This window comes from Papio anubis, chromosome 5, assembly GCF_008728515.1.
Source record: "Papio anubis isolate 15944 chromosome 5, Panubis1.0, whole genome shotgun sequence".
NCBI lineage: Eukaryota > Metazoa > Chordata > Mammalia > Primates > Cercopithecidae > Papio > Papio anubis.
The window spans coordinates 36,040,336-36,068,250 of record NC_044980.1 but is presented as its reverse complement, the minus strand read 5'-3'; the positions used below and the strand labels follow the sequence as shown (position 1 = coordinate 36,068,250).

The following is a 27,915-nucleotide window of genomic DNA, read 5'->3' as shown; positions in this document are numbered from 1 at the left end:
TTTGTTTTTAAATTTTAATTAATTATTTTTTTTTAGAGATGGGATTTTGCTATGTTGCTCAGGCTGGTTTTGAGCTCCTGGCCTCAGATCATCTTTTTTGTTGAGACTGAGTTTCGCTCTTGTTGCCCAGGCTGGAGTGCAATGGCGTGATCTCAGCTAACTGCAGCCTCCACCTCCTGGGTTCAAGCAATTTTCCTGCCTCAACCTCCCAAGTAGCTGGGATTACAGGCATGTGCCACCATGCTGAGCTAATTTTTTATATTTAGTAGAGACGGGGTTTCACCATGTTAGTCAGGCTGGTCTCGAACTCCTGACCTCAGGTGATCGAACTGCCTTGGCCTCCCTGCAGGGATTATAGGCGTGCACCACCGTGCCTGGCCAAATGATCTTAACCACCTCAGCCTCCCACGTCGCAGGGACTATAGGTGTATACCCCTGTGCCCAGCTAAAGTTTCAATTTTTAAAGTGAAAGAGCTGCCACCTTCATTTATGTCAAAATGTAGAAATTCAGTAAATATTGAGCTTGCTAATTCAATATTTAAGTTTATTTGGATGATTTTTATGATTTTATTTGGACCATTTACTTTTTAAATTTAATACTTTCATTAGTATGGTCAAAATGCATCTAATCCTGTGCTAGATAACTGCCCTGCTCTCAGTATAAACATGTACACAAATTTCTATGATATTCATTTATTCTGATTTTTATTAAGTGCCTGCTGTTTGCCACACAGTATTCTTGGTGCTGCAAATATACTAGCTTGTGCAACATGAAATTGATAATACTAAAACATTTGCAGTTTCTTTCTTCCTTTTTTTTTTTTGATTATACACATTTTTATTGTGAGTTTTATCTGTTGATAGAGAAACATTTACAAAGGAGTAAATGTTATGTTACTTCTCATGGTATGTACGTTAGAAGCTGGGCAGCAAACATGGTTACCAAGAGTCATCTGGTTCTTCATGAGAAAAGCCCGTTAAACTTTCGACTTTGTCACTAGATTGTAGTGTGTCCACTGGGGAGCCTTCCTGGACCATCTTTTTTGAGCTCTTACCTGCCGACTCCTGGTCTTGCTCCTGCTGGATTATTTTGATGTATTTCTCTAAAGGATTTTCACTGTGAGCAGATTTGTCTTTCATTTCTTGATTACTCATTTCTAATTCATTTGCCATTTCTAATTCATTTTCCATTTCAATCTTTAGTGATTCTTCAGTCATCCTCCTTTCCTGATACAGTTTTTCTAGTTCTCTTCGTTCCCTTTCTAAAATTTCTTGTAGGTTACTCTGCCTTCTTTCTTCTCTCTGCTTTCGTTCTTTCACTTGCTGTTCCCATATTTTTTCTTCTTCCTTTTGTTCTTCAGTTTGTTTCTGATCTACATTTGGGTGCTGATATGAGAAGGGAACAGCAGCTGCAGCAGCACCCATATGAAGCATATCCCCGGCAGGAGAGGGCTCATCCATTTCAAACTGCCTTGGCATGTTCCCTGCATATTCAAAAGATGATTCAAATTCCTCATTATCCTTAAAAGCTAGCTTGTCCACATCTGAAAATTCACTTTTGTCTTGAAGTTCATTTTGTCTCTGATAATGACCAGCTTTCTGCCTTGGAGGGCTGGAGAAGGGAGGGATGGAGAAGTTGTGCCTAGACTCAGTGGGTGATGACAGGGGCATTCTGTCAGTACAAGGACTGGGGGAAGCAATGTGTGATCTGCCCAGACCTTCCAGATATATTTCACTTTCAAGGCTTCTTTTTGCTTCTGGAAGGGATGTGGAGGAGAGGCGTCTGGAGGAAGTGCCCCCACGTAGCCTTGAGGCTGCACTGCCTGTCAGTGCTTCCAAGATGTCATTCCTTTCTTCTTTAAGTGTGCCCACTTGAGGCTGCTCAGAGACCACTCTGTCCCCTGCAAAAATATGTCTTTCCGGGGAACTGGAAGTACTGTTTTTGAAGGCTTCCAGCAAGTGCAGAGATGGTGGGCTCTTTGCTGGTAGTGGGCCTGTGGCAGAGTTTTTAATGTCTCTCCGATGGTAACTTCTGAAAGCCTTTTCCAGGCGTTCGGCCTCTTGCTGAAGCTCTTTGACCCTTGCATTAGTATTGGCGACAAACTCAAGGTCAGAATCAGGGGAACTACCCTCCATCCCTGTATTTGGATAATTTGTGATCCTTGATGCAACCATACCTGCTAGAACTTTTTCCTGTTTAAAAGGATTGTTCAAGAAGTCCCCACTTATCTCACCATTGTGAAGCACCATGTTGTCATTTATTAATCCATTGGCAGAATGATGGATCACAGACTGCTTTGGATTGCAGTACACTTCATTCTCTAGGGCTGTCTGAGTTTGCTTCAGTTGCAATTTTAAATCGGCAACCTGAATAGTTAACCTCTTTACGGAAGCTTTGTAACCTAGTATCTGGGCCTTCAGCTGTGCAGTATGCTCAATTTCATCTTGCAGTTGTTTGTGCAGAGCTTGCCTGCGGCTTTCGAACTCCTCATGCTCAACCACTATTGCCTTTTCTGCTTTCTGTAGTTGTTTCTGAAAGACCACAAGTTCAGGAGCTGGCTGAGCTAGGCGGTTTAGGAGACGCAAGTTTTCATTTCTACTCTCTTCCAGTTGTTGTTTAAGTAATTTATTTTGTGCCAGAAGCTCCAGTTTCTCTTCTTTTAGTAGTGAATAATCACTCATCACTTTAACCTTTTCATTCAGCATATGGTTTTGTTTTGTTATTGCCAAAGACTGGGCTTTGACAGACTCTAACTCAAGCTCAAGTTCTTTTATGCGATTTACAGATTGATTGAGTTCCTCCTTTTTTGAATTAAAAGCTATGAGCTCCTCTTGCAAATGAACTGCTTTTTCTTTATTCTTCCTTTCATCTTCAGTCAGTTGATTAGTTCTAATGATGTAGTCGTCCTTTAGTTCAAGTTGATACTTTAGAAGTTCATTCTTGAGCTTTTGGTCATAGGCCTTCTCAAAACTCTTTATATTCTGCTCCTGTCTCCTAAGTGCCTCAGTCATGCTTTTATGTTTTTCTTCCTGGAGCTTCTGGTTCAGTTCAAAAGCTTCAACTCTTTGCTTCAGCTCTGCTTCTCTTCCTCTTAGCAAATCCATATCTTTTAGTAAAAGTTGCCTTTGAGCATAAATCTCTTTTGTTTCAATCTCTTGGTGCTTTTGAATTCTCTCAAGGGTACTCTTTTCCCGAATAACGAGGGCTTCAGATTTTGCTTGACAAGCTTTCTCAAAATCATTCTGGAACACGGCTAATTCCTTCTCATACTTTTTTTTCGCTTCCATTTTAATTTTTGCTATCTCAGTATCTTTAAAAAACTTCAATTTTTGGCATATTTCTGCCCGAAGTTGCTCTTCTATTTCTCTCTTATATTCATTTAGCTTTATTTCTAAAGACTCGAACTTGACACGCTGAGGGTAAGCATTTGCAAACTGATCATCAATAAGCTGAAGCTTCTCAGCCAGAGAATCTCTGCTAAATGTCAAACTTGTCTGAGTTTCCCTATTACAACTCTCTTTAGCTTGATGATATTCTGCCAATTCTTTTAAAAAATACATAAGAAAACCTTTTTGGTTTTCTTTATCAGATCCTGAAACCAGTGATTTGTAGAGACTGGAAGTAGGGTTGATTTTAATGAGTTGTAATAGATCCTGCATAGTAAATACCTTTTCTTTTGCCAAACCACTTTCTGGAAAGAAAACAGAAAGTGAATATTCATAGCCGCATCTTTGTAAGTGATCTGCCACTAAAGAGTTAGAGGCACCTATTAAGAGGGAGCTCCCTTGCACTGAAATGGACCGAGTTTGCAGTTCTCCACTCAATACAGGCTGCATCAGCTCATGAATTAGCTGGTTGCGAAGTTGTATCTTGAGCGTGTCCAGTATACCCCGATCCTTAAATGTCTGGTATAGCTTTTTGCGCAGTTCATCCTGACTCAACACATCAGCCACGGGGAGCATGTTCGACTGAGCCATTATCAGCCGTCAGCTTCCTCTGGAGCCCACCTCGCTCGCCCCACCGTGGCCGAGTTTAGTGCCCAGCCGGGGATGGGCCAAGACGAGGGGGATTCCCTGCCCTCCAGAGCTCTGTCTCTGTCCCGGGGGGTGGGGAGGAACAAGGGTGCTGAACGCTTTCTGCCTTGCACTCCCAACTAGGTTTTCTAGCAAACACGCGAGCTTCCTTTCTTTGCGGTTCTGAGGCATGAGTGAAGACCGTGACCCAAGCGCGACTCAAAGGCGGCTGGAGGGCGGGGACTCGGAGACTAGGGACGGAAGGCGGCAAGGCAGGACCGCCTCACATCCCGGCCTTCATCTCCCGGCGACCGGCTAAGTACAGCCTTCCGGTCTGGAGAGTTACGGCGCATGCGCATTGTTTTCTTTTTTTTTTTTTTCCATCTGTGGAACAGATTTATCCTAACTGCCATGAACAAAATGATAAAGTACTTACTCTTTTATGGGGTTTACGTCTAATATGTTGAGACAGAAAATTAAATATATAAACCAGATATATCAAATGGTTATAACTGTTATGGAGAGAATTAAAATAGAGCAATAGAGCGTGACTGAGTGGCAATTTTAGATTGGAAATTTCAGGAGCAGCTCTCTGAGAAGGTGAAAGTTAAGCTTAACTCTTTTTCTTTTTTTTTTTTTTTTGAGACGGAGTCTCACTGTGTCGCCCAGGCTGGAGTGCAGTGGCGCGATCTCGGCTCACTGCAAGCTCCGCCTCCCGGGTTCACGCCATTCTCCTACCTCAGCTTCCCGAGTAGCTGGTACTACAGGCGCCCGCCACCTCGCCCGGCTAATTTTTTGTATTTTTAGTAGAGACGGGGTTTCACAGTGTTAGCCAGGGTGGTCTCAATCTCCTGACCTCGTGATCCGCCCGCCTCGAACTCCCAAAGTGCTGGGATTACAGGCGTGAGCCACCGCTCAGGCCTCTAAGCCTAACTCTTAATAACAAAAAAGAATTGGTTATACCAAGGCACAGGGCATTCTAACCTGAGTTTGTGTAAAAGCCCCCGGGCAAGAACAAGGTTGATGTGTTTGAGAAATGGAAAGATCTGTGTGGCTGTAAACTGGAGGAGGAGGGCTGGGCATGTTGGCTCATGCCTGTAATCCCAGCACTTTGGGAAGCCAGGCCTATTGCTTGAGTCCAGGAGTTTGAGATCAGCCTGGGCAACATTGTGAAACCCTGCCTCTACCAGACATACAAAAATTAGCCTGGCATGGTGACATGTACTTGAGATTCCCAGTCACTTGGGAGGCTGAGGCAGGAGGATTGCTTGAGCTGGGATGGCAGAGGTTGCAGTGAGATCATGCAATTACACTACAGCTTGGGTGACAGATCAAGACTGTCTCAAACAAAACAGAACAAAACAAAACCAAAACAACAACAGAAAAACTCCCAAAGCAAACAAAAAAAACTAGAGGAGGAAGTGGAGAGTGATATGAGTTGCATTCAGTAAAAGGGCCAGATGGTGTAAGCCATGTTAAGAAATCTTAATTTTATTTTAAGTATCATGGGAATCTGTTGGAGGGCTTTAAGCAAGAGTAGACATGAACAGATACACATGTATGTACAAGGCACACCTAGGTTACAGTAATACTAGTTAAAATATAATTAGAAGTTTAATAAGGACGGCAACAAGTGGTCAGCAAATATAATCAGTCATAGAACCATGAATTTTGAACTATGTGTTCAAACTCCTATGTTCTGTCAATGTTTCAGGATGCATATACATTTCATGTTAATTTTTCTAATCAGAATTTTTCTAGGGATTTGAGTTGCTTATTTGGTGTGATATTTTAAAAAGTAGCGAAACTTTTTACTGTGTGAAAGTAGTAAAATTTTCAGAAAATTAAATTATTCAAGTTATTTTAATAGTATATTACCTTGCTAGTAGTGAATAAAAATAGGAAAAATTTAGCCAGTATCCTGGCTCCTTTGCTTATGCAAAATCAGACATCCAAGTGGTTGAAAACTTTTTTGGTTTTCCAGGTGTGTTTGTCAGAGAGCTAAAATGTTAGTTCTTGCTGTAGACATAGCCTGTGTAGGTCATGTGAGAAACTAACCATTTCAAGGAACAGAGAAGCTCATGAATACTATTTATGACTTTTGTTTTGAGAGAATGAGTAAAAATCCCATCAACATATATTTTTAAATAACATTTCTTTTATCGCATTTTTAAGTTGCTTTATCAAGTTACTTCAATTAGGGAAAGGGACAGAAGGCCAGGGGGAATATTATCCTTTTGTATTAAATCACAGGCCGGATAGCAATCTTATTATTTAGTCAGAATTACTGAAAATCACACTTTTCTACTTTGTAATCAACACTAATATTGACACTTAATATCCTTCATTGTTACCTCAACCTAGTTTTTTATTGCATAACACTGTGGGTAACACAAAATCGGATAAAATGTAGTCTCTGCCTTCTGCATTTCATAATCTAGTATGAGAAATAAGCATGTATTTCTTAGTATCCCACAGTAATAAACTACACATTGTGACCCATGTCACGGTAATAAATTGTACATTGTGTACCAATAGTATAGTAGATATAAATGTTTTTTGTATGTATTTGCGTATTACCTGATACAAAAGTTTCATTAAACAGTATTTACCTTTATTGTCTATACTTTCTATTCTGTTTTTTTCTCTCTTTTGTTTCATTTTAAAAATAATGCTGGCATTTGTTTCATGACCCACGAATGAGGCACATTTGTCAGTGTTAAAAATGTTCTAGGGCATGTTGAGTATTACTTTAGCCCATTTTGTATGTATCTTCCTGGTGGTTTTTTGTAGAAAATACTGATTGAAGAGATAAATATACCTATGTAAGGAATCATGAGTTCGGATGTAATTGTAATAATCCATTTTTTAAAATTTACTCACAGAGCAGTCCTTTCGACTTATTCCTCTGCAACACTCTAAGGTGGCCAGCGTCGTTAGAGATCAAAATCTCTCTAATGTGTGGACAGTTGAATATGCACTTGAATTACTATTTATTGGTGGCCTGGTTCCAGAGGCTGTGTGGTTGGCATATAAACTTGGAGACTGGAAGACGTCTGCTTCAATTGGTGTGGCTTTCCAGCTGTTCTGTAAACGTGATAGCAATTTCATGAGGTATGGAATTTTAGGCAATTTTAAGATACAGTATGATTGAACTATGTATTTTATATTTCTCTTTTTGCTGGTATTTACATTTTATGTGGAATCCTTAGTTCAGCATTGTTCAATGGAACATTCTTTAGTAATGGAAATGTGTTGTCCAGTATGGTAGCCACTCACCACAAGTAACTATTGAAATGCAGCTAGTGAGACCAAGGAATTAGATTTTCAATTTAATTTTAGTTAATTTAAATTTAAATAGCCACATGTAGTTAGTGGTTACTGTATTGAACAGTTCAGTGGCTTACTTATTTGTGTTAAAACTTTTATTAATAGCCAGGTGCGATGATTCGTGCCTGTGGTCCCAACTACTTGGAAGGCTGATGTGGGAAGATCACTTGAGCTCGGGAGGTCAAGGCTGCCATAAGCTGTGATCATGTCATTACACCTTAGCCTGGGCAACAGAGTGAGATCCTGTCTCGAAACAAACAAAAACCATTTATTTAGTACACTTATGTGTTAGTAAAGCCTGTATTTAGGGTAGCAATTAGAAATAAGAATGGGGGAATATATTAGGATCATAATCGTGGAGGGTCTTAATACAATATTTCCTTGAATATATCTTTTTTACATGTATGATAGATAAAAAAGTAAATTCCATTATTTCTGAAACTTTCATGTTTAGTCCTTGATGTGTGAAACCTTTCCTTTTTTTCAAAATTTGGATTCATTTCCCTTAATTTAATGTCATTTCAGATCCGAGAAAAAGAGTCTGAATCTACCACTACATATGACTCCAGCACAGATTTTTCAGGAAAAACTGCAGTGTTTTTTAGGTCAACCAGCCTCTTTGGAAGCAAAAAATGAACTGGACTCAAAATACAAACAGTTTACAGGTGTGTTATGTATGTATGGTCTGACTCGTGTCAGATTAATATAAACCTTATGATACCTTAAAAAGCTTATACATGTCTACAAATGTATTAACACTTTGAAATAAACTTATCAAAAATGAAAGCATGATATTTATTTTTATTTTATTATTACTATTTTTTGAGATGGAGTCTCACTCTGCTACCCAGGCAGGAGTGCAGTGGCGTGATCTTGGCTCACTGCAACCTCTGCCTCCCGGGTTCAAGCAATTCTCCTGCTTCAGCTTCCCGAGTAGCTGGGATTACAGGTGTGGACCACCACGTCTGGCTAATTTTTGTATTTTTAGTAGACACACGGTTTCACCATGTTGGCCAGGCTGGTCTCGAACTCCTGACCTCAGGTGATCTGCCCGCCTTGGCCTCCCAAAGTGTTGGGATTACAGGCGTTAGCCACTGCGCCCGGCCAAAAAATGAAAGTATGATATTTATACTTAACCATGGGAATACCCAAAACTGATGCCAGCTCATGATACAAGGGTTGATAACTGAAAGATTTTCTGATTTTCCATACATACCTTTTTTTTTTTTTTTTTTTTTTGAATACTAAAGTAGCTTTCTTGATGCTGCAGTGTTACAGCTCTCTGACTCCTGCACAGCAAGGCCACCCCAGAGACTATGTTTGAGAGTAGCCTTCCTACATGCCTTTATACTAATTATATTTCGCTTCATTTATATCATTTTCTTTTGGAGCTGTAGAATCTCAAGCCTGGAAGGGTACTTAGGAGTGATTTATTTCAACTCTCACCTAGTGCATAAATTATAGATTTTTTTTTTATTTGAAAAGTTCAAAATGGTATTAATTAAAAATGATAGAATATTACATGTATTACATAGATTCACACAGGAATCCTATAAAATTTATCTGTTTTACCGTTGGAGAAATTTAGATAAAAAGTAATGAAATCAGTCATTTAATGTCATATATTTAATGTAAAACCAGGACAACTGTGAGGCCCTTCTGTTTTTATTGGTGCTTTGCTCCAGTAAGGAGTGAAACTTCTAACTCTAGATTCCTAAAACTTACAATGTTTCTGTTTTGAGAGAACCTATAATACTTGGAAATCTGACTATAAACTTTTCTTTGATAATTTTCTGTGCAGTTCTTTTGTTTTAATTAATGAAAAGATGTTACTATTTGAAAGTTGGATTTTAAAGAAGGGACTAAGACATCCCCAGTCTGAACTATGAGTTTTGGCAATATGTTATTTTATTTATTTATTTATTTATTTATTTATTTATTTATTATTATTATACTTTAAGTTCTAGGGTACATATGCATAACATGCAGGTTTGTTACATATGTATACTTGTGCCATGTTGGTGTGCTGCACCCATCAACTCGTCATTTACATCAGGTATAACTCCCAATGCAATCCCTCCCCCCTCCCCCCTCCCCATGATAGGCCCCGGTGTGTGATGTCCCCCTTCCCGAGTCCAGGTGATCTCATTGTTCAGTTCCCGCCTATGAGTGAGAACATGCGGTGTTTGGTTTTCTGTTCTTGTGATAGTTTGCTAAGAATGATGGTTTCCAGTTGCATCCATGTCCCTACAAAGGACACAAACTCATCCTTTTTTATGGCTGCATAGTATTCCATGGTGTATATGTGCCACATTTTCTTAATCCAGTCTGTCACTGATAGACATTTGGGTTGATTCCAAGTCTTTGCTATTGTGAATAGTGCCGCAATAAACATACGTGTGCATGTGTCTTTATCGCAGCATGATTTATAATCCTTTGGGTATATACCCAGTAATGGAATGGCTGGGTCCTATGGTACATCTAGTTCTAGATCCTTGAGGAATCGCCATACTGTTTTCCATAATGGTTGAACTAGTTTACAATCCCACCAACAGTGTGAAAGTGTTCCCATTTCTCCACATCCTCTCCAGCACCTGTTGTTTCCTGACTTTTTAATGATCGCCATTCTAACTGGTGTGAGATGGTATCTCATTGTGGTTTTGATTTGCATTTCTCTGATGGCAAGTGATGATGAGCATTTTTTCATGTGTCTGTTGGCTGTATGAATGTCTTCTTTTGAGAAATGTCTGTTCATATCCTTTGCCCACTTTTTGATGGGGTTGTTTGTTTTTTTCTTTTAATTTGTTTGAGTTCTTTGTAGGTTCTGGATATTAGCCCTTTGTCAGATGAGTAGATTGCAAAAATTTTCTCCCATTCTGTAGGTTGCCTGTTCACTCTGATGGTAGTTTCTTTTGCTGTGCAGGAGCTCTTTAGTTTAATGAGATCCCACTTGTCAATTTTGGCTTTTGCTGCCGTTGCTTTTGGTGTTTTAGACATGAAGTCTTTGCCCATGCCTATGTCCTGAATGGTACTACCTAGGTTTTCTTCTAGGGTTTTTATGGTATTAGGTCTAACATTTAAGTCTCTAATCCATCTTGAATTAATTTTCGTATAAGGAGTAAGGAAAGGATCCAGTTTCAGCTTTCTACTTATGGCTAGCCAGTTTTCCCAGCACCATTTATTAAATAGGGAATCCTTTCCCCATTTCTTGTTTCTCTCAGGTTTGTCAAAGATCAGATGGCTGTAGATGTGTGGTATTATTTCTGAGGACTCTGTTCTGTTCCATTGGTCTATATCTCTGTTTTGGTACCAGTACCATGCTGTTTTGGTTACTGTAGCCTTGTAGTATAGTTTGAAGTCAGGTAGCGTGATGCCTCCAGCTTTGTTCTTTAGACTTAGGATTGTCTTGGAGATACGGTCTCTTTTTTGGTTCCATATGAACTTTAAAGCAGTTTTTTCCAATTCTGTGAAGAAACTCATTGGTAGTTTGATGGGGATGGCATTGAATCTATAAATAACCTTGGGCAGTATGGCCATTTTCACGATATTGATTCTTCCTATCCATGAGCATGGTATGTTCTTCCATTTGTTTGTGTCCCCTTTTATTTCACTGAGCAGTGGTTTGTAGTTCTCCTTGAAGAGGTCCTTTACATCCCTAGTAAGTTGGATTCCTAGGTATTTTATTCTCTTTGAAGCAATTGTGAATGGAAGTTCATTCCTGATTTGGCTCTCTGTTTGTCTGTTACTGGTGTATAAGAATGCTTGTGATTTTTGCACATTAATTTTGTATCCTGAGACTTTGCTGAAGTTGCTTATCAGCTTAAGGAGATTTTGGGCTGAGACAATGGGGTTTTCTAAATATACAATCATGTCATCTGCAAAGAGGGACAATTTGACTTCTTCTTTTCCTAACTGAATACCCTTGATTTCTTTCTCTTGCCTGATTGCCCTAGCCAGAACTTCCAACACTATGTTGAATAGGAGTGGTGAGAGAGGGCATCCCTGTCTTGTGCCAGTTTTCAAAGGGAATTTTTCCAGTTTTTGCCCATTCAGTATGATATTGGCTGTGGGTTTGTCATAAATAGCTCTTATTATTTTGAGGTACGTTCCATCAATACTGAATTTGTTGAGCGTTTTTAGCATGAAGGGCTGTTGAATTTTGTAAAAGCCTTTTCTGCATCTATTGAGATAATCATGTGGTTCTTGTCTTTGGTTCTGTTTATATGCTGGATTATGTTTATTGATTTGCGAATGTTGAACCAGCCTTGCATCCCAGGGATGAAGCCCACTTGATCGTGGTGGATAAGCTTTTTGATGTGCTGCTGAATCCGGTTTGCCAGTATTTTATTGAGGATTTTTGCATCGATGTTCATCAGGGATATTGGTCTAAAATTCTCTTTTTTTGTTGTGTCTCTGCCAGGCTTTGGTATCAGGATGATGTTGGCCTCATAAAATGAGTTAGGGAGGATTCCCTCTTTTTCTATTGATTGGAATAGTTTCAGAAGGAATGGTACCAGCTCCTCCTTGTACCTCTGGTAGAATTCAGCTGTGAATCCATCTGGTCCTGGACTTTTTTTGGTTGGTATGCTATTAATTATTGCCTCAATTTCAGAGCCTGCTATTGGTCTATTCAGGGATTCAACTTCTTCCTGGTTTAGTCTTGGAAGAGTGTACGTGTCCAGGAAATTATCCATTTCTTCTAGATTTTCTAGTTTATTTGCATAGAGGTGTTTATAGTATTCTCTGATGGTGGTTTGTATTTCTGTGGGGTAGGTGGTGATATCCCCTTTATCATTTTTTATTGCGTCTATTTGATTCTTCTCTCTTTTCTTCTTTATTAGTCTTGCTAGCGGTCTGTCAGTTTTGTTGATCTTTTCAAAAAACCAACTCCTGGATTCATTAATTTTTTGGAGGGTTTTTTGTGTCTCTATCTCCTTCAGTTCTGCTCTGATCTTAGTTATTTCTTGCCTTCTGCTAGCTTTTGAATGCGTTTGCTCTTGCTTCTCTAGTTCTTTTAATTGTGATGTTAGAGTGTCAATTTTCGATCTTTCCTGCTTTCTCTTGTGGGCATTTAGTGCTATAAATTTCCCTCTACACACCGCTTTAAATGTGTCCCAGAGATTCTGGTATGTTGTATCTTTGTTCTCATTGGTTTCAAAGAACATCTTTATTTCTGCTTTCATTTCGTTATGTACCCAGTAGTCATTCAGGAGCAGGTTGTTCAGTTTCCATGTAGTTGAGCAGTTTTGATTGAGTTTCTTAGTCCTGAGTTCTAGTTTGATTGCACTGTGGTCTGAGAGACAGTTTGTTATAATTTCTGTTCTTGTACATTGCTGAGGAGTGCTTTACTTCCAATTATGTGGTCAATTTTGGAATAAGTGCGATGTGGTGCTGAGAAGAATGTATATTCTGTTGATTTGGGGTGGAGAGTTCTATAGATGTCTATTAGGTCTGCTTGCTGCAGAGATGAGTTCAATTCCTGGATATCCTTGTTAACTTTCTGTCTCGTTGATCTGTCTAATGTTGACAGTGGAGTGTTGAAGTCTCCCATTATTATTGTATGGGAGTCTAAGTCTCTTTATAAGTCTCTAAGGACTTGCTTTATGAATCTGGGTGCTCCTGTATTGGGTGCATATATATTTAGGATAGTTAGCTCTTCCTGTTGAATTGATCCCTTTACCATTATGTAATGGCCTTCTTTGTCTCTTTTGATCTTTGATGGTTTAAAGTCTGTTTTATCAGAGACTAGTATTGCAACCCCTGCTTTTTTTTGTTCTCCATTTGCTTGGTAAATCTTCCTTCATCCCTTTATTTTGAGCCTATGTATGTCTCTGCGTGTGAGATGGGTCTCCTGAATACAGCAGACTGATGGGTCTTGACCCTTTATCCAGTTTGCCAGTCTGTGTCTTTTAATTGGAGCGTTTAGTCCGTTTACATTTAAGGTTAATATTGTTATGTGTGAACTTGATCCTGCCATTATGATATTAACTGGTTATTTTGCTCGTTAGTTGATGCAGTTTCTTCCTAGCCTCGATGGTCTTTACATTTTGGCATGTTTTTGCAATGGCTGGTACCGGTTGTTCCTTTCCATGTTTAGTGCTTCCTTCAGGGTCTCTTGTAAGGCAGGCCTAGTGGTGACAAAATCTCTAAGCATTTGCTTATCTGTAAAGGATTTTATTTCTCCTTCACTTATGAAACTTAGTTTGGCTGGATATGAAATTCTGGGTTGAAAATTCTTTTCTTTAAGAATGTTGAATATTGGCCCCCACTCTCTTCTGGCTTGGAGAGTTTCTGCCGAGAGATCTGCTGTGAGTCTGATGGGCTTCCCTTTGTGGGTAACCCGACCTTTCTCTCTGGCTGCCCTTAAGATTTTTTCCTTCATTTCAACTTTGGTGAATCTGGCAATTATGTGTCTTGGAGTTGCTCTTCTCGAGGAGTATCTTTGTGGCGTTCCCTGTATTTCCTGAATTTGAATGTTGGCCTGCCCTACTAGGTTGGGGAAGTTCTCCTGGATGATATCCTGAAGAGTGTTTTCCAACGTGGTTCCATTTTCCCCCTCACTTTCAGGCACCCCAATCAGACGTAGATTTGGTCTTTTTACATAATCCCATACTTCTTGCAGGCTTTGTTCATTTCTTTTTCTTCTTTTTTCTTTTGGTTTCTCTTCTCGCTTCATTTCGTTCATTTGATCCTCAATCGCTGATACCCTTTCTTCCAGTTGATCGAGTCGGTTACTGAAGCTTGTGCATTTGTCACGTATTTCTCGTGTCATGGTTTTCATCTCTTTCATTTCGTTTATGACCTTCTCTGCATTAATTACTCTAGCTATCAATTCTTCCACTTTTTCCCAAGATTTTTAGTTTCTTTGCGCTGGGTACGTATTCCTCCTTTAGCTCTGAGAAGTTTGATGGACTGAAGCCTTCTTCTCTCATCTTGTCAAAGTCATTCTCCGTCCAGCTTTGATCCGTTGCTGGCGATGAACTGCGCTCCTTTGCCAGGGTAGATGCGCTCTTATTTTTTGAATTTCCAGCTTTTCTGCCCTGCTTTTTCCCCATCTTTGTGGTTTTATCTGCCTCTGGTCTTTGATGATGGTGACATACTGATGGGGTTTTGGTGTAGGTGTCCTTCCTGTTTGATAGTTTTCCTTCTAACAGTCAGGACCCTCAGCTATAGGTCTGTTGGAGATTGCTTGAGATCCACTCCAGACCCTGTTTGCCTGGGTATCAGCAGCAGAGGCTGCAGAAGATAGAATATTTCTGAACAGCGAGTGTACCTGTCTGATTCTTGCTTTGGAAGCTTCCTCTCAGGGGTGTACTCCACCCTGTGAGGTGCGGGGTGTCAGACTGCCCCTAGTGGGGGATGTCTCCCAGTTAGGCTACTCAGGGGTCAGGGACCCACTTGAGCAGGCAGTCTGTCCCTTCTCAGATCTCAACCTCCGTGTTGGGAGATCCACTGCTCTCTTCAAAGCTGTCAGACAGAGTTGTTTGCGTCTGCAGAGATTTCTGCTGCTTTTGTTGTTATTTAGCTGTGCCCTGTCCCCAGAGGTGGCGTCTACAGAGACAGGCAGGTTTCCTTGAGCTGCCGTGAGCTCCACCCAGTTTGAGCTTCCCAGGGGCTTTGTTTACCTACTTAAGCCTCAGCAATGGTGGGCGCCCCTCCCCCAGCCTCGCTGCTGCCTTGCGGTTAGATCGCAGACTGCTGTGCTAGCAATGAGGGAGGCTCCATGGGCGTGGGACCCTCCCGCCCAGGTGTGGGATATAATCTCCTGGTGTGCCCGTTTGCTTTAAGCGTAGTATTGGGGTGGGAGTTACCTGATTTTCCAAGTGTTGTGTGTCTCAGTTCCCCTGGCTAGGAAAAGGGTTTCCCTTCCCCCTTGCGCTTCCCAGGTGAGGCGATGCCTCGCCCTGCTTCAGCTCTCGCTGGTTGGGCTGCAGCAGCTGACCAGCACCGATTGTCCGGCACTCCCTAATGAGATGAACCCAGTACCTCAGTTGAAAATGCAGAAATCACCGGTCTTCTGTGTCACTTGCACTGGGAGTTGGAGACTGAAGCTGTTCCTATTCAGCCATCTTGCTCCGCCCCTCAATATGTTGTTTTAAATGATCTGAAAACTCTTCCACAATAAATACATAGATAAAATGTGTTTCTAGATAAAATACAAAAAATACCACTTAAAGGCCAGGCTTTAAAGAAAGTAAGGGGAATTGCCAGAGGTCAGAAACAAAAAGCAAATAAAAACTCAAAGCGTTCCATTTCTTTCTCTTTAGCTGCTCTTGAATGAATTCCATTCCATTAAAGAGAAATAGAAACAGGCCCATTCAAATATCTGTACATGAAGCCAGGCTCAGTGGCTCACGCCTGTAATCTCAATGCTTTGGGAGGCTAAGGCCAGCAGATCACTTGAGCCCAGGAGTTCGAGACCAGCTTGGGCAATATGACAAAACCCTGTCTCTACAGAAAATACAAAAATTAGCCAGGCATGATGGTACACGCCTGTAGTTCCCAGCTACTTGGGAAGCTAACTAAGGTGGGAGAATCACTTGAGCCTAGGAGGTCAAGTCTGCAGTGAGCCACGATTGTGTCACTGCACTCCAACCTGGGTGACATAGTGAGGTCCTTGTCTCAAAAAATGAAACAAAACAAATATCCATACGTGAATGTTTATAGCAACTTTTTCATAATAGCCAAAATTTGGAAACACCTCAAATGTTTGTCAACTGGTGGATGGATAAGCAAATTCAAATATATCTTTAAAATGGAATAACAAATAATGAAGAGGAACAAATTACTGATAACATGTGACAACATAGATGAATCACAGAACCGTCATGGTAAGAAGTCCTGAAAGAAGTCAGAAACGAAGACTACGTACCGTATGATTCCATTTCTGTGGCATTCTATAAAAAACAAAACTATAGGAGCAGAAAACAGATCGGGGTTGCCTGAGAGTAAAAGGGGAATTGACTACAAAGAAGCATAAGAAAACTTTTTGGAGTGATGGAAATGTTATTACAAGCCAGTATAGATTTGTTTAATTTTATTGAACTGTATACTTTAAAAAGGATGAATATAGAATGTAAATTATGTCTCAACCTGATTTGAAACCAAAAACTTCAATAGATGGTTAAAGTTACTAGACCAATTTAGGAGCAGATTTGTGAACTGGAAAAGATGAATCTGAGCTATATTTATGTATCTATATATCTATAAAATATATAAAGAAATAAAGATAAATATATACAAAATAGATAGGGACATAGATTTGAAAAATATGAAAGAGAAGCTTTGTAGAACACACAGAACAGAAAGACAACGTATATTTAATTGAAATCCCAGTATGTCCACACCAAATGCTGGATAGTGGCTACCTAAGTTAAATATAGCAAAAATGTTCCTATCAGACAAGGATGAGAAGTCAGCACATAAGTGTTTGACATACTCTATACTTTCATATATTCTGTATTTTACAGTATGCTTAAAATATGTCATAGTAGAAAAATCCCTGAGTTTCCAGTCCTACCACCACATCTCCCTGCATTTTGCCTTCTGGGACATGCCCACATATGTATAGATATTCGCATAGTTGAAGCCGTAATATATGCATGACTATTTTGTGTTTTCCTGTTTCTTTCATAAGTCATTTTTATCAACTTATTGTTACAAAAGTACTATCATGTACTATTAAGAAAAGGAAAAATGGCCAGGCACGGTGGCTCATGCCTGTAATCCCAGGACTTTGGGAGGCTGGATGGATCACCTGAGATCAGGGGTTCGAGACCAGCCTGGCCAACATGGTGAAACCTCATCTCTACTAAAAATACAAAAGTTAGCCTGGATGGTGGGTGCCTGTAATCCCAGCTACTCAGGAGGCTTAGGTGGGAGAATTGGTAGAACCTGGGAGGCAGAGGTTGCAGTGAGCCGAGATCCTGCCACTGCACTTCACACTCCAGCCTGGGTGACCGAGTGACTCCAGCCTGGGTGACAGAGTGAGACTCTGTCTCAAAAAAAAAAATAAATAAATAAAAAGAAAAAGTTACTCTCACATAATCTTGTATATTATTTTGGTGTCTTTCTTGACATTCTTTTCCCATTAATATTTTTCAATTATTTTTGACTCAGAACTACATCCTAAGAATATTTTTATTGTATAGTTGTTTCTATAATATCTTGTATAAAAATGTCTCATGTTCTTATCTATAAAGTAACAAGATAGTTTGTAATTTCTGTCTGTAAGTTTGGATGTTTGTATGTCAACCAATATGTTCATTCTTGACAATGAATGTTTTTAGATTTGAAATTTTTTGCTACAAAATGGATAAGAAGTTTAATACAAACTTTAACTATTTTACCAAATTTTTGTATTTAATAGATCCCATTGAAGAGGAAGATGCAAATCTGCTATTTGGTTCAGTACAAGAAGTACTGAAAGCATCAGTTATGGCTGATGCAGATATTCTTTCGGAGACATTTCAACTTCTGATAGACTCTGCGAAGGACTTCAGTAAAAGACTGTGGGGCTTAGTGCCATTTGGCTTGTATCTTCCAGCTCCTCCATTGTACTGTCCCCAGCCAGCTATTCTTAGTGAAGTAAGCTTATAGCATTAACTTTTTCATTAATTTAAAGTTGATTTTGTCGAGTTTTTAAAATAATTAACTTGGTAATAATCATCAGGTTAAAAATTCAAGCTCTAAAGACAAACTTAGATCCCAGCTTTGCTGTTCACTAATTGTATAATCTTAGGGAGTGTACTAAACTACTGTTTAAGTTTCCTTATCTGTAAAATGCAGATGATAATACTACCTCTCATGGCATTTTTGTGAGGATTGAGATATCCTGTAAAATCTGCTCAGGACCTGGGACATATAGTAATTATTCAATAAATGTTAAAATTATTGTAACAATAGGGTGGGTGTGGTGGCTTATGCCTGTAATCCCAGCACTTTGGGAGGCAGAGGCAGGCAGATCACCTGAGGTCTGGAGTTTGAGACCAGCCTGACCAACATGGAGAAGCCCCGTCTCTACTAATTAGCCAGGCATGATGGTACACGCCTGTAGTTCCCAGCTACTTGGGAAGCTAACTAAGGTGGGAGAATCACTTGAGCCTAGGATTTTGTATTTTAAATACAAAATTAACTGGATGTGGTGGCGCATGCCTGTAAACTCAGCTACTTGGGAGGCTGAGGCAGGAGAATCGCTTGAACCCAGGAGTCAGAGGCTGCGGTGAGCTGAGATTATGCCATTGCACTCCAGCCTGGGCAACAAGAACGAAACTCCGTCTCAAAAAAATTATTTTAACAATATAGCACAATCTTAATATCCAGACTTTTAAAAATTAGGCATTTGTTTAGGGTAACAAATGAAATAATGAGTGTCAGAATTAGAAGCCATACATTATTTCAGTCTCTTATTTATCTCTTTGTGTTTGCCTTTTTTGAAAGACTCGGCTGGGCATAGTGGCTCATACCTGTAATCCCAGAACTTGGGAGGCCAAGGCGGGAAGATTGCTTGAGTCAAGGAGTTTGAGACCAGCCTAGGCAACATGGTGAAACCCTGTCTCTATAAAATATACAAAAATTAGCTGGGCATCATGGCACGCACCTGTAGTCTCACCTACTCAGTAGGCTGAGGTGGGAGGATGACTTGAGCCCAGGAGGCCGAGGTTGCAGTGAGTTGAAATCGCACCACTGCACTCCAGCCTGGGTGACAGAGCAAAACTCTCTCTCAAAAAAGAAAAGAAAGAACTTATTTTTGACTTTGGTTTAAAAGGTTTTGTTTTTTTTTTTTTTCCTGCACTATTCAATTGATAGTTCTATATTATAAATACTGTATTCCTCTCAGAAACTTTTTCTCTGCTCTTATTAAAAAATCATCACATTATAATTAGCTGGTTTTAAGATTTAAAATGTTATTGTAAATTACATTTAGATTTTTAAGTATTTGATTAACACTTTGAAGTAGTTCTGGGTATTATTTTTTTACTACCTCCTGTTTCAATATTGGCAACTTCTACCTCTAGTTTTTAATTTCTCATTTGTTCTGTTTGGTTATATTTCAATAGTCTAAAACATTTTACTTGTTGATTTTACAAATGGAAGGAATAAAAAGTCCATGGCATTTCTCAATAATTCATCTTTCCTCTTGCATCTGAGTCTTTAGTAATTGGTTTAGAAATGTGAAATGACATTTAAAGTTTTTTGGATAGCCTATGCAGATAATAGTTCGAGTAGTTTGAGTGGTTACTATCTTTAGTAGTGCTTCATTTTATTCTTTTTTATTAAAGCAATTCTCCTTGGTAAGATTTCTTCTAAATGTCACTATGTATCAGTTAGAACCCCTTGTGTTGCAAGTAATAGAACACTTGGTCAAAATGGTTTAAACAATAAAGGCATTTATTGGCTCACATAATGAAGAAGCCTAGTGGTAGGGCAGGTTTCTGATTTAGTTATGTTACCAAAGACTTGGGCTCTGTCTTTCGCTCTAGTTTGTTTTTTGAGGTGTCATCTTCACCTGAAGACTAGCTCCCCTTGTGGGAGCAGGATGGCCGCTAACGGCTTCTAACGATGCCTTGTCCATGTCCATGGGCACAGGGATTGAGACAAAGAAAAGTGGCAAAATTATTTCTGTCCCAGCATTCCAAGCAGGAGGATTGAGATTCACTCTTACTGAGACTGGCTTAGGTCACATGCCTGTCCTTCAAACAGTCACTCTGGCTAGGCTTAAGACAGGGTACTGCTTGGCCCGTGAATAGAGCCTTCTTTGAGGTGGGATGAGCTTTCCCTCAATCGTATGAGCCGTGTAGGAGATGGGCAGATACTAAAAAACTGAGTACTGTAAAGAAGTGGGCAGGGAAGAAGGATGTTGGGGAAGCAGATTTTACAATGCTCACATTATCTCATTATCTGGGAAAATAATCTTTAGCTACTGGTTTGAATAGCATTTATTCAACAAACATTTATTGGTTCCTACTATGTATCAGACTTGAGTGCGTACACTGTGGCCATACGTAGACAAATGGCAAGGCCCTTCCTTCCTCTTGGGAGTTCTGAGTACAGTGAGTTACAGGTATAAATTGATATGTAATTAATTGGTGAAAGCTACAGTAGAAGTGTGAACAAAGTGCTCTTGTAGCACAGAGGGATGGGCTTCACAGAGGAAGTGACATTGAAATATAAGTAGGATTCTTCTCAGCAGAGGAAGAGAAAAGGGATTCTGCTTAGATGGACCTCTCTAACATTCCACCAATGGAGTCTGGAGTGGTGGGCTTTAACTGTTCTAGGGTAAGACTGGGAACAAGGGTCAGCTTACCCCTTTACGTTGAGGGGAGATAAACTTTTCTTGATTCTAGAAATAGCCATAGTTGAAATCTCAGAGCCTGTGCCTCAGAATTTCCTTTATAAATCCCCAGGAACATTCTAGTTTGAGAAGCAGTGAGCATCATTAGCCTATCATTATTTTTTTTCTTTTTTTTGAGACAGGGTGCTACTGTGTGGCCCAGGTTTGAGTACAGTGATGCAATCTTGGCTCACTTCAGCCTTCAACTCCTGAGCTTAAGCAATCCTCCTGCTTCGGCCTTCCAAAGTGCTGGAATTACAGACGTGAGCCACTGTGCCCAGCCTCATCAGCCTATCTTTATTTTTACTTTACCATTCTAAATTTTCTCATTACTAGCCACTAAAATGGATTGTTTTATTTTCCTCAGGAAGATGGTGATGATCTTCTTTTAAAAGCTGAAAAAAATAATCGCCAGAAGGTATCTGGAATCCTTCAGCGTGTTCTCCTGCTTTTCCGGGCGGCTCGATGTTCTTTTCCTGTGGCACAGTGGTATATCTTGCAGTTGAGGTGGGCAAGAAAAGTCATGCAGAAGGTATGGAAATATCTTAAGTCATTTACGTGCTGTGTTAACTGAAATACACTAATATTTATATTATTGTTTTTATGATTGTTACATTTTCCCAAAGAGTCGTGCCCTATAAATCCATACATTTCAGGTTTATTCATAAACAAACTAAACAGACCAGATTCTTCCTGCTGAAAGGTAAGGGCTCTGAACTGGGTCTGTAGCTTAGCTCCACCCTGTCTGGCAAAAGATAGTGTAATCTAGTCCGTGAATTCCAGGGAATTACAGTTACTTTTTTCCAACTCCCCCATCATTTCATTAAAGATTGAAACTCAGTCCAGGGCTTTCTCCCAGTTTTCCTTGAGGTGTTGTCTGCGTTCTGTGGGGGCTTCTGTGGGTTCAGAGAATGGAAAGTTGTAGTTCATTCTCGTCTGTTTCCATCCAGTAGCCTCCACTAGTCAGGGTCTCCCCCTTGCTATTTTCTGAGATGTGCAATTCAGTTTGATTCCCAGGTGTTCATCCCCTCCTATACTGACTTTAGCTGAGCTGTCACTTCATTCTTATCAGATTTCCAGCCAGCTAGGACACCTGGTAGGTCTCTTTATCCAGCTCTAAGTCCTTTATATGCCTGCTGTCTCTCTCGAAAATGTGGAAATAAATTTCATCATCTCCAAATGTGTTTAATTCAGCCTAAAAACAATATAATTATTTTTAGTAGGAACCTTTGGAGAGACTTTGAGAAGTTATCTAAAAGTATTTTTGAAAATTACCCTCTTTTAGAGAAAAAGAAAGTTTGTGAAATTTGGATATAGTTTCTATAAAAATATAAATTAAAACTGTACTCATTTTATATTTTGGCATCACAATGGAAACTGAAAGTAGATAGTGGTTGGTTGCCAGGGGTTAGGGAGAGGAGGAAGTGGACAGTGACTGCTTTTGTTTTTCTTTTTGGGGTGATGAAAATGACCTGGAATTGGCCGGGTGTGGTGGCTCACGCCTGTAATCCCAGCACTTTGGGAGCCTGAGGCGGGTGGATCACGAGGTCGAGTGATCAAGACCATCCTGGCCCATATGGTGAAACCCTGTCTCTACTAAAAATACAAAAATTAGCCAGGCGTGGTGGTGGGCATCTGTAATCCCAGCTACTCGGGAGGCTGAGGCAGGAGAATCGCTTGAACTAGGGAGGCAGAGGTTGCAGTGAGCCGAGATCGTGCCACTGCACTCCAGCCCTGGTGACAGAGTGAGACTCTGTCTCAAAAAAAAAGAGGGCCGGGTGTGGTGGCTCATGCCTGTAATCCCAGCGCTTTGGGAGGCTGAGGTGAGTGGATCACAGGTCAGGAGATTGAGACCATCCTGGCTAGCATGGTGAAACCCCGTCTCTACTAAAAATACAAAAAATTAGCTGGGTGTGGTGGTGGGCACCTGTAGTCCCAGCTACTCGGGAGGCTGAGGCAGGAGAATGGCGTGAACCCAGGAGGCAGAGCTTGCAGTGCCACTGCACTCTAGCCTGGGCGACGGAGCAAGACTCTGTCTCAAAAAAAAAAAAGAAAATGACCTGGAATTAGACAGTGTTGATGGTTGCCTAACTTTGTGAGTATACTAAAAACCACTAATTGTACACTTTTAAAAGATGACTTTGATGTTATGTGAGTTATAGCTCAATTAAAAAATGGTGCTGAAACAAAGATTCTGAACCATATTACTTTTCTCCCTAACAAATTAACACAAATTTAGCAGCTTAAAATAGCACCCATTTAATATCCCACAGGTTCTGTGCATCAGAACCACCACAGGGTGGTTCAGCTAGGTCTCTGCTTAGAGTCTCACAAGGCCAATCAAGGTGGCAGCGGGGCTACATTCCTTTCTAGAGGTGCTAGGGGAACATCTGTTTCCAGGCGCATTCAGATTGTTCCAGAATTCAGTTGCATGTGGCTGTAGAACTGAGGTCCCCCATTTGTTTGCTGGCTCACGCTCTCTCTCTCTCTCTCTCTACCTCTTAGTACCATCCTGGTAGTAAATGCCATTAATGTATTTGACAAGAAGTCTGTCATTAGCATGCTTCCCTAGAGATTTGATTAAATTGTGTCTTTCTGGAAGTGACTAGCAGGAGAAAATCAATTGCAAGCCTTCTGTTAATGCTTCTTTCCCAGGTTTAAGTCTCTTAGAGCCCTTTCCTGAAACGTGGAAATAAATTTTATCATCTCCAAATATATTTAAATCAGACTGTTATCTGTAGAAGCTCCCTCTCTTTTTATTCTTGATTAAAAAAAAAAAAAAAAAACTAGGTAATTTTTCCTGCACCATATTCTACGTTTATCTGATCATTTCTTCATTTAATGTCGTTACCTTGTTTCTCTTTCTTTTTTCTCCCCCCTGTAACCCGGTCATTAATCTGTGCTCATTGAGGCAGAGAGGTTTAAATAGATTGAGGTTCAAATTTTCTTTTTTTTTTTTTTTTCTTTTTTGAGACAGCATCTCACTCTGTTGCCCAGGCTGGGTGCAGTGGCATGGTCTTGGCTCACTGCAACCTCCGGCCCCCGGGTTTAAGCGATTCTCCTGCCTCAGCCTCCTGAGTAACTGGGACTACAGGCGCCTGCCACCTCGCCCAACTAATTTTTGTATTTTTAGTAGAGATGAGGTTTCACCATGTTGGCTGGGCTGGTCTCAAACTTCTGACCTCAAGTGATCTGCCCACCTCAGCCTCCCTAAAGTGCTGGGATTACAGGCGTGATCCACCGCACTTTGCCGCAAATTTTTTTAGAAATGAATCTTTCGTAAGTATTGTGCGCTTCTCTGTTGCACGTGGCACATGTGTTTGCTTATTTTACTTTTAGGGATGGGGAGATAGAGTTTGGATCATATCACACCCTCTATCACGTATCCCCGTCAATCCATCAGCTTTTTACTCTGTTAGCGTTTACTAATGATCCTTGCCTAGAGTCATTATTAAGGGTTGCCAAATGGTGTCTTTCTAATTCTGCCATTTATAGATTAGTTTTGTTAAAAGTTATGTATGTAGGCATAAACTTTTTGTATTTGTTTTAGTTACTGTACACAGCTTTATTTGGGATAAGGTTAAGATTCTTATATTTCTTTATTTTCTTTGCTATGCCAGTGAGGAAAGCCAGGGACAAATAGCATTAAATTCTTCTTATACAGGCAAAATTGTGACAAGAGCGAGCAAATGATTTACTTAGAACCTTTTTTTTTTTTTTGAGATAACAAGCTAGTGACTTTCCTGAATTAAATTTGTAAGTTTCTGAAAATGTAGCTGATTTCATGTGCTGTGTTTTCCGTGTGGTTCATCTTACCTGCCTGATTCTTTTATAGCTTCTTTAAAAGTGATTTATAGTGCTGGTAATTAACATATTTGCTTATTCTTTACTTTTAGATTCGAATGAAAGGATCCCTTCCTTCACTGAGTCCTTTTCCTCAGTCATTACTTAATTACTGTAAAGGAGGTATGGTATTCTTTAGACCTGGAGCAGCTGGAGACCATAAACTTGATGAAGTTTCCATTAGAGCAATAGGTTTGTCCAAATGAACTGCTTGCTTAGACATTAGGCCTAAGTATGAATAATGGTATGAATTTTTCATTTGATTTGGGAAAAGTATTGACTCTTCAAAGTACAGTATGCTCTATGATATTTTACTTTGTGTTCACAAGTAAATATTGTACTTTAACAGCTATGTGTATACATATATGATATATATGATAGTAAGTCAGAAATTTATTATATAAACAAATTGTGATACCTGTTACCTTATGTCATGCTTCATTATTAAACTAAATTTTTTTGTTTGTTTTGTTTTTGTTTGTTTTTTGAGATAGAGTCTTGCGCTGTTGCCCAGGCTGGAGTGCAGTGGCGCGATCTTGGCTCACTGCAAGCTCCGCCTCCCAGGTTCACACCATTCTCCTGCCTCAGCCTTCTGAGTAGCTGGGACTACAGGTGCCCGTCACCACGCCCGGCTAATTTTTTGTATTTTTAGTAGAGGTGGGGTTTCACTGTGTTAGCTAGGATGGTCTTGATCTCCTGACCTCGTGATCTGCCCACCTCAGCCTCCCAAAGTGCTGGGATTACAGGTGTGAGCCACTGTGCCCGGCCTTTTTTTTTTTTTTAAAAAAAAAAACAGAATCTGGCTCTGTTGCCCGGTCTGGAGTGCAGTGGTATGATCTCAACTCACTGCAACACACCTCCTGGACTCAACCCATCCTCCCACCTCACCCTCCTGAGTAGCTGGGATGACAAGTGCACACCACCACGCCCAGCTAATTTTTGTATTTTTAATAGAGGCAGGGTTTTGCCATGTTGCCCAGGCTGATCTTGAATTCTTCAGCTCAAGCAGTCTACCTGCCTTGGCCTCCCAAAGTGTTGGGATTGCAGGCATGGGTCATTGTGCCTGACCTAAATTAATTTCTTAATTCATGGTCTATGTCCAGTTATTTGTGTAACAAGTTTAAAAAGAAGTAAAACTTTAGATATCATTTCACTCTTTTCTCCTTAATCATTCCTTAATCCTAATCAGTTCTATTTATATTAAGCCCTGATCTTATCTTTAGACTTTGATTAAAATGTTTACTTTAAAGCCGGGCACAGTGGTGTAATCCCAGGTACTTGGGAGGCTGAGGTGGGAGGTTGCTTGAGCCTGGGAGTTTGAGGCTCTTGTGTGCAATGACTGTACCTGTGAATAGCCACCGCACTCCAGCCTGGGCAACATAGTGAGACCCTGTCCCGAAAAAAAAAAAAAGTTTATTCTTTTTTTTTTTGACATGGAGTCTAGCTCTGTCGCCCAGGCTGGAGTGCAGTGGCGCGATCTCCACTCACGGCAAGCACCGCCTCCCGGGTTCACGCCATTCTCCTGCCTCAGCCTCCCGAGTAGCTGAGACTACAGGCGCCCACCACCATGCCCGGCAATTTTTTTGTATTTTTTTAGTAGAGATGGAATTTCACCATGTTAGCCAGGATGGTCTCGATCTCCTGACCTCGTGATCCGCCCACCTCAGCCTCCCAAAGTACTGGGATTATAGGCGTGAGTCAAAAAAAAGTTTATTCTTAACTCACTCACCCTTAGTATAATCTTACATGTCCTGGGGCTCAGATTGTCTGTTTTTCCAACTGAAATGGCATTGAAATGCTTCTTGATTGCTTCTCTCACCTGTCATGAGCTTAGTTTCATAGACTCTTCATTCACCGTTACAAAAGAGCCAGGCAGGTGTCATTTGGAAAAGTATATACAATCTCATTTCATTTCTTAAAAATCCAGGTCTGTAAGAAGTGAGTTAAATTCACAACAATCCCAGTTAAAAGATATTTGCTCATAAATAGGGACATAGTCCTTTGAAGTGACTTAAAGATTTGAACATATATTTTTAATATTTTCATTTTGATCCTGAGTTTTATTTAATTATTCTTTTGTTTGATTTAGTCTCTTGATTGTTGAGAAGTGATTCGTCTAGATTAAAAAGGTTCCTTTCGGGCTGGGCGCGGGGGCTCACGCCTGTAATCCCAGCACTTTTGGAGGACAAGTCGGTCGGATCACAACGTCAGGAGTTCGAGACCAGCCTGGCCAGCATGGTAAAACCCTGTCTCTACTAAAAGATAAAAAAAATTAGCCAGACGTGGTGGTGTGTACCTGTAATCCCAGCTAATCGGGAAGCTGAGGCAGGAGAATCACTTGAACCTGGGAGATGGAGGTTGAAGTGAGCCAAGATTGTACCATTGCGCTCCAGCCTGGGCAACAGGACGAGACTCAGTCTCAAAAAAAAAAAAAAAAGATTCCTTTCTGGCCAGGTGCAGTGGCTTATGCCTGTAATCTCAGTACTTTGGGAGGCCAAGGCAGGAGGATTCCTTGTGCCCAGGATTTCTAGGCTGCAGTGAGCTATGATCTTGCTACTGATTTCCAGCCTGGGCAGCAGAGCGAGACCCTGTTTCTTTAAAAAAAAAAAAAAAAAAAAAAAAAGGCCGGGTGCTGTGGCTCAAGCCTGTAATCCCAGTACTTTGGGAGGCCAAGACGGGCGGATCATGAGGTCAGGAGATCGAGACCATCCTGGCTAACACGGTGAAACCCCGTCTCTACTAAAAAATACAAAAAACTAGCCGGGCGAGGTGGCAGGCACCTGTAGTCCCAGCTACTCGGGAGGCTGAGGCAGGAGAATGGTGTAAACCTGGGAGGCAGAGCTTGCAGTCAGCTGAGATCTGGCCATTGCACTCCAGCCTGGGCGACAGAGCAAGACTCCGTCTCAAAAAAAAAAAAAAATTAAATTAAATTAAAAAATAAAAAATAAAAAAACGAGGTTTGTTGCCTAGTTTGTTACCTAAAATAGTAGATTTTAACTTTGAATTTTATTTATTTATTTTTGAGATGGAGTCTCATTCTGTCACTCCGCCTGGAGTGCAGTGGCATAATCTCGGCTCACTGTAACCTCCACCTCCTGCGTTCAAGTGATTCAGCCTTCCGAGTACCTGGGGCTACAGATGCCCGCTCCTGCGCTGACTGATTTTTGTATTTTTAGTAGACATGGGGTTTTGCCATGTTGACTAGGCCAGTCTCGAACTCCTGACCTCAGGTAATCCACCTGCCTCAGCCTCCGAAAGTGCTGGGATTACAGGTGTGAGCTACCATGCCTGGCCCAGGATTTCACACTGTTTTGAAGATTTTTTTTTATTATGGAAAATTTAAACCAAAGTAGAGATTTATAAGCACTCGAGTACCTCTCACCCACTTACAACAA

At 40.4% G+C, this 27,915-nt stretch overlaps 1 protein-coding gene and 1 pseudogene across 17 annotated transcripts in view; one reads left to right on the top strand and one right to left on the bottom strand.

Moving 5' to 3' along the window:
- CPLANE1 (ciliogenesis and planar polarity effector 1) overlaps positions 1–27,915 on the top strand; it is a 168,758-nt gene that overhangs the window by 40,640 nt on the left and 100,203 nt on the right. For all 16 annotated transcript variants that reach the window (XM_021939298.2, XM_021939295.2, XM_021939296.2 and 13 more), the window contains 5 exons: positions 6,900–7,128; positions 7,870–8,009; positions 17,714–17,931; positions 21,045–21,209; positions 24,574–24,712. In XM_021939298.2, the coding sequence (XP_021794990.2) occupies positions 6,900–7,128; positions 7,870–8,009; positions 17,714–17,931; positions 21,045–21,209; positions 24,574–24,712 (891 nt within the window). The remainder of the gene's footprint in view (positions 1–6,899; positions 7,129–7,869; positions 8,010–17,713; positions 17,932–21,044; positions 21,210–24,573; positions 24,713–27,915) is intronic.
- LOC101003848 lies at positions 805–4,029 on the bottom strand (annotated as a pseudogene). Its single transcript, XR_160955.5, has one exon. The product of XR_160955.5 is annotated as an oral-facial-digital syndrome 1 protein pseudogene (transcript).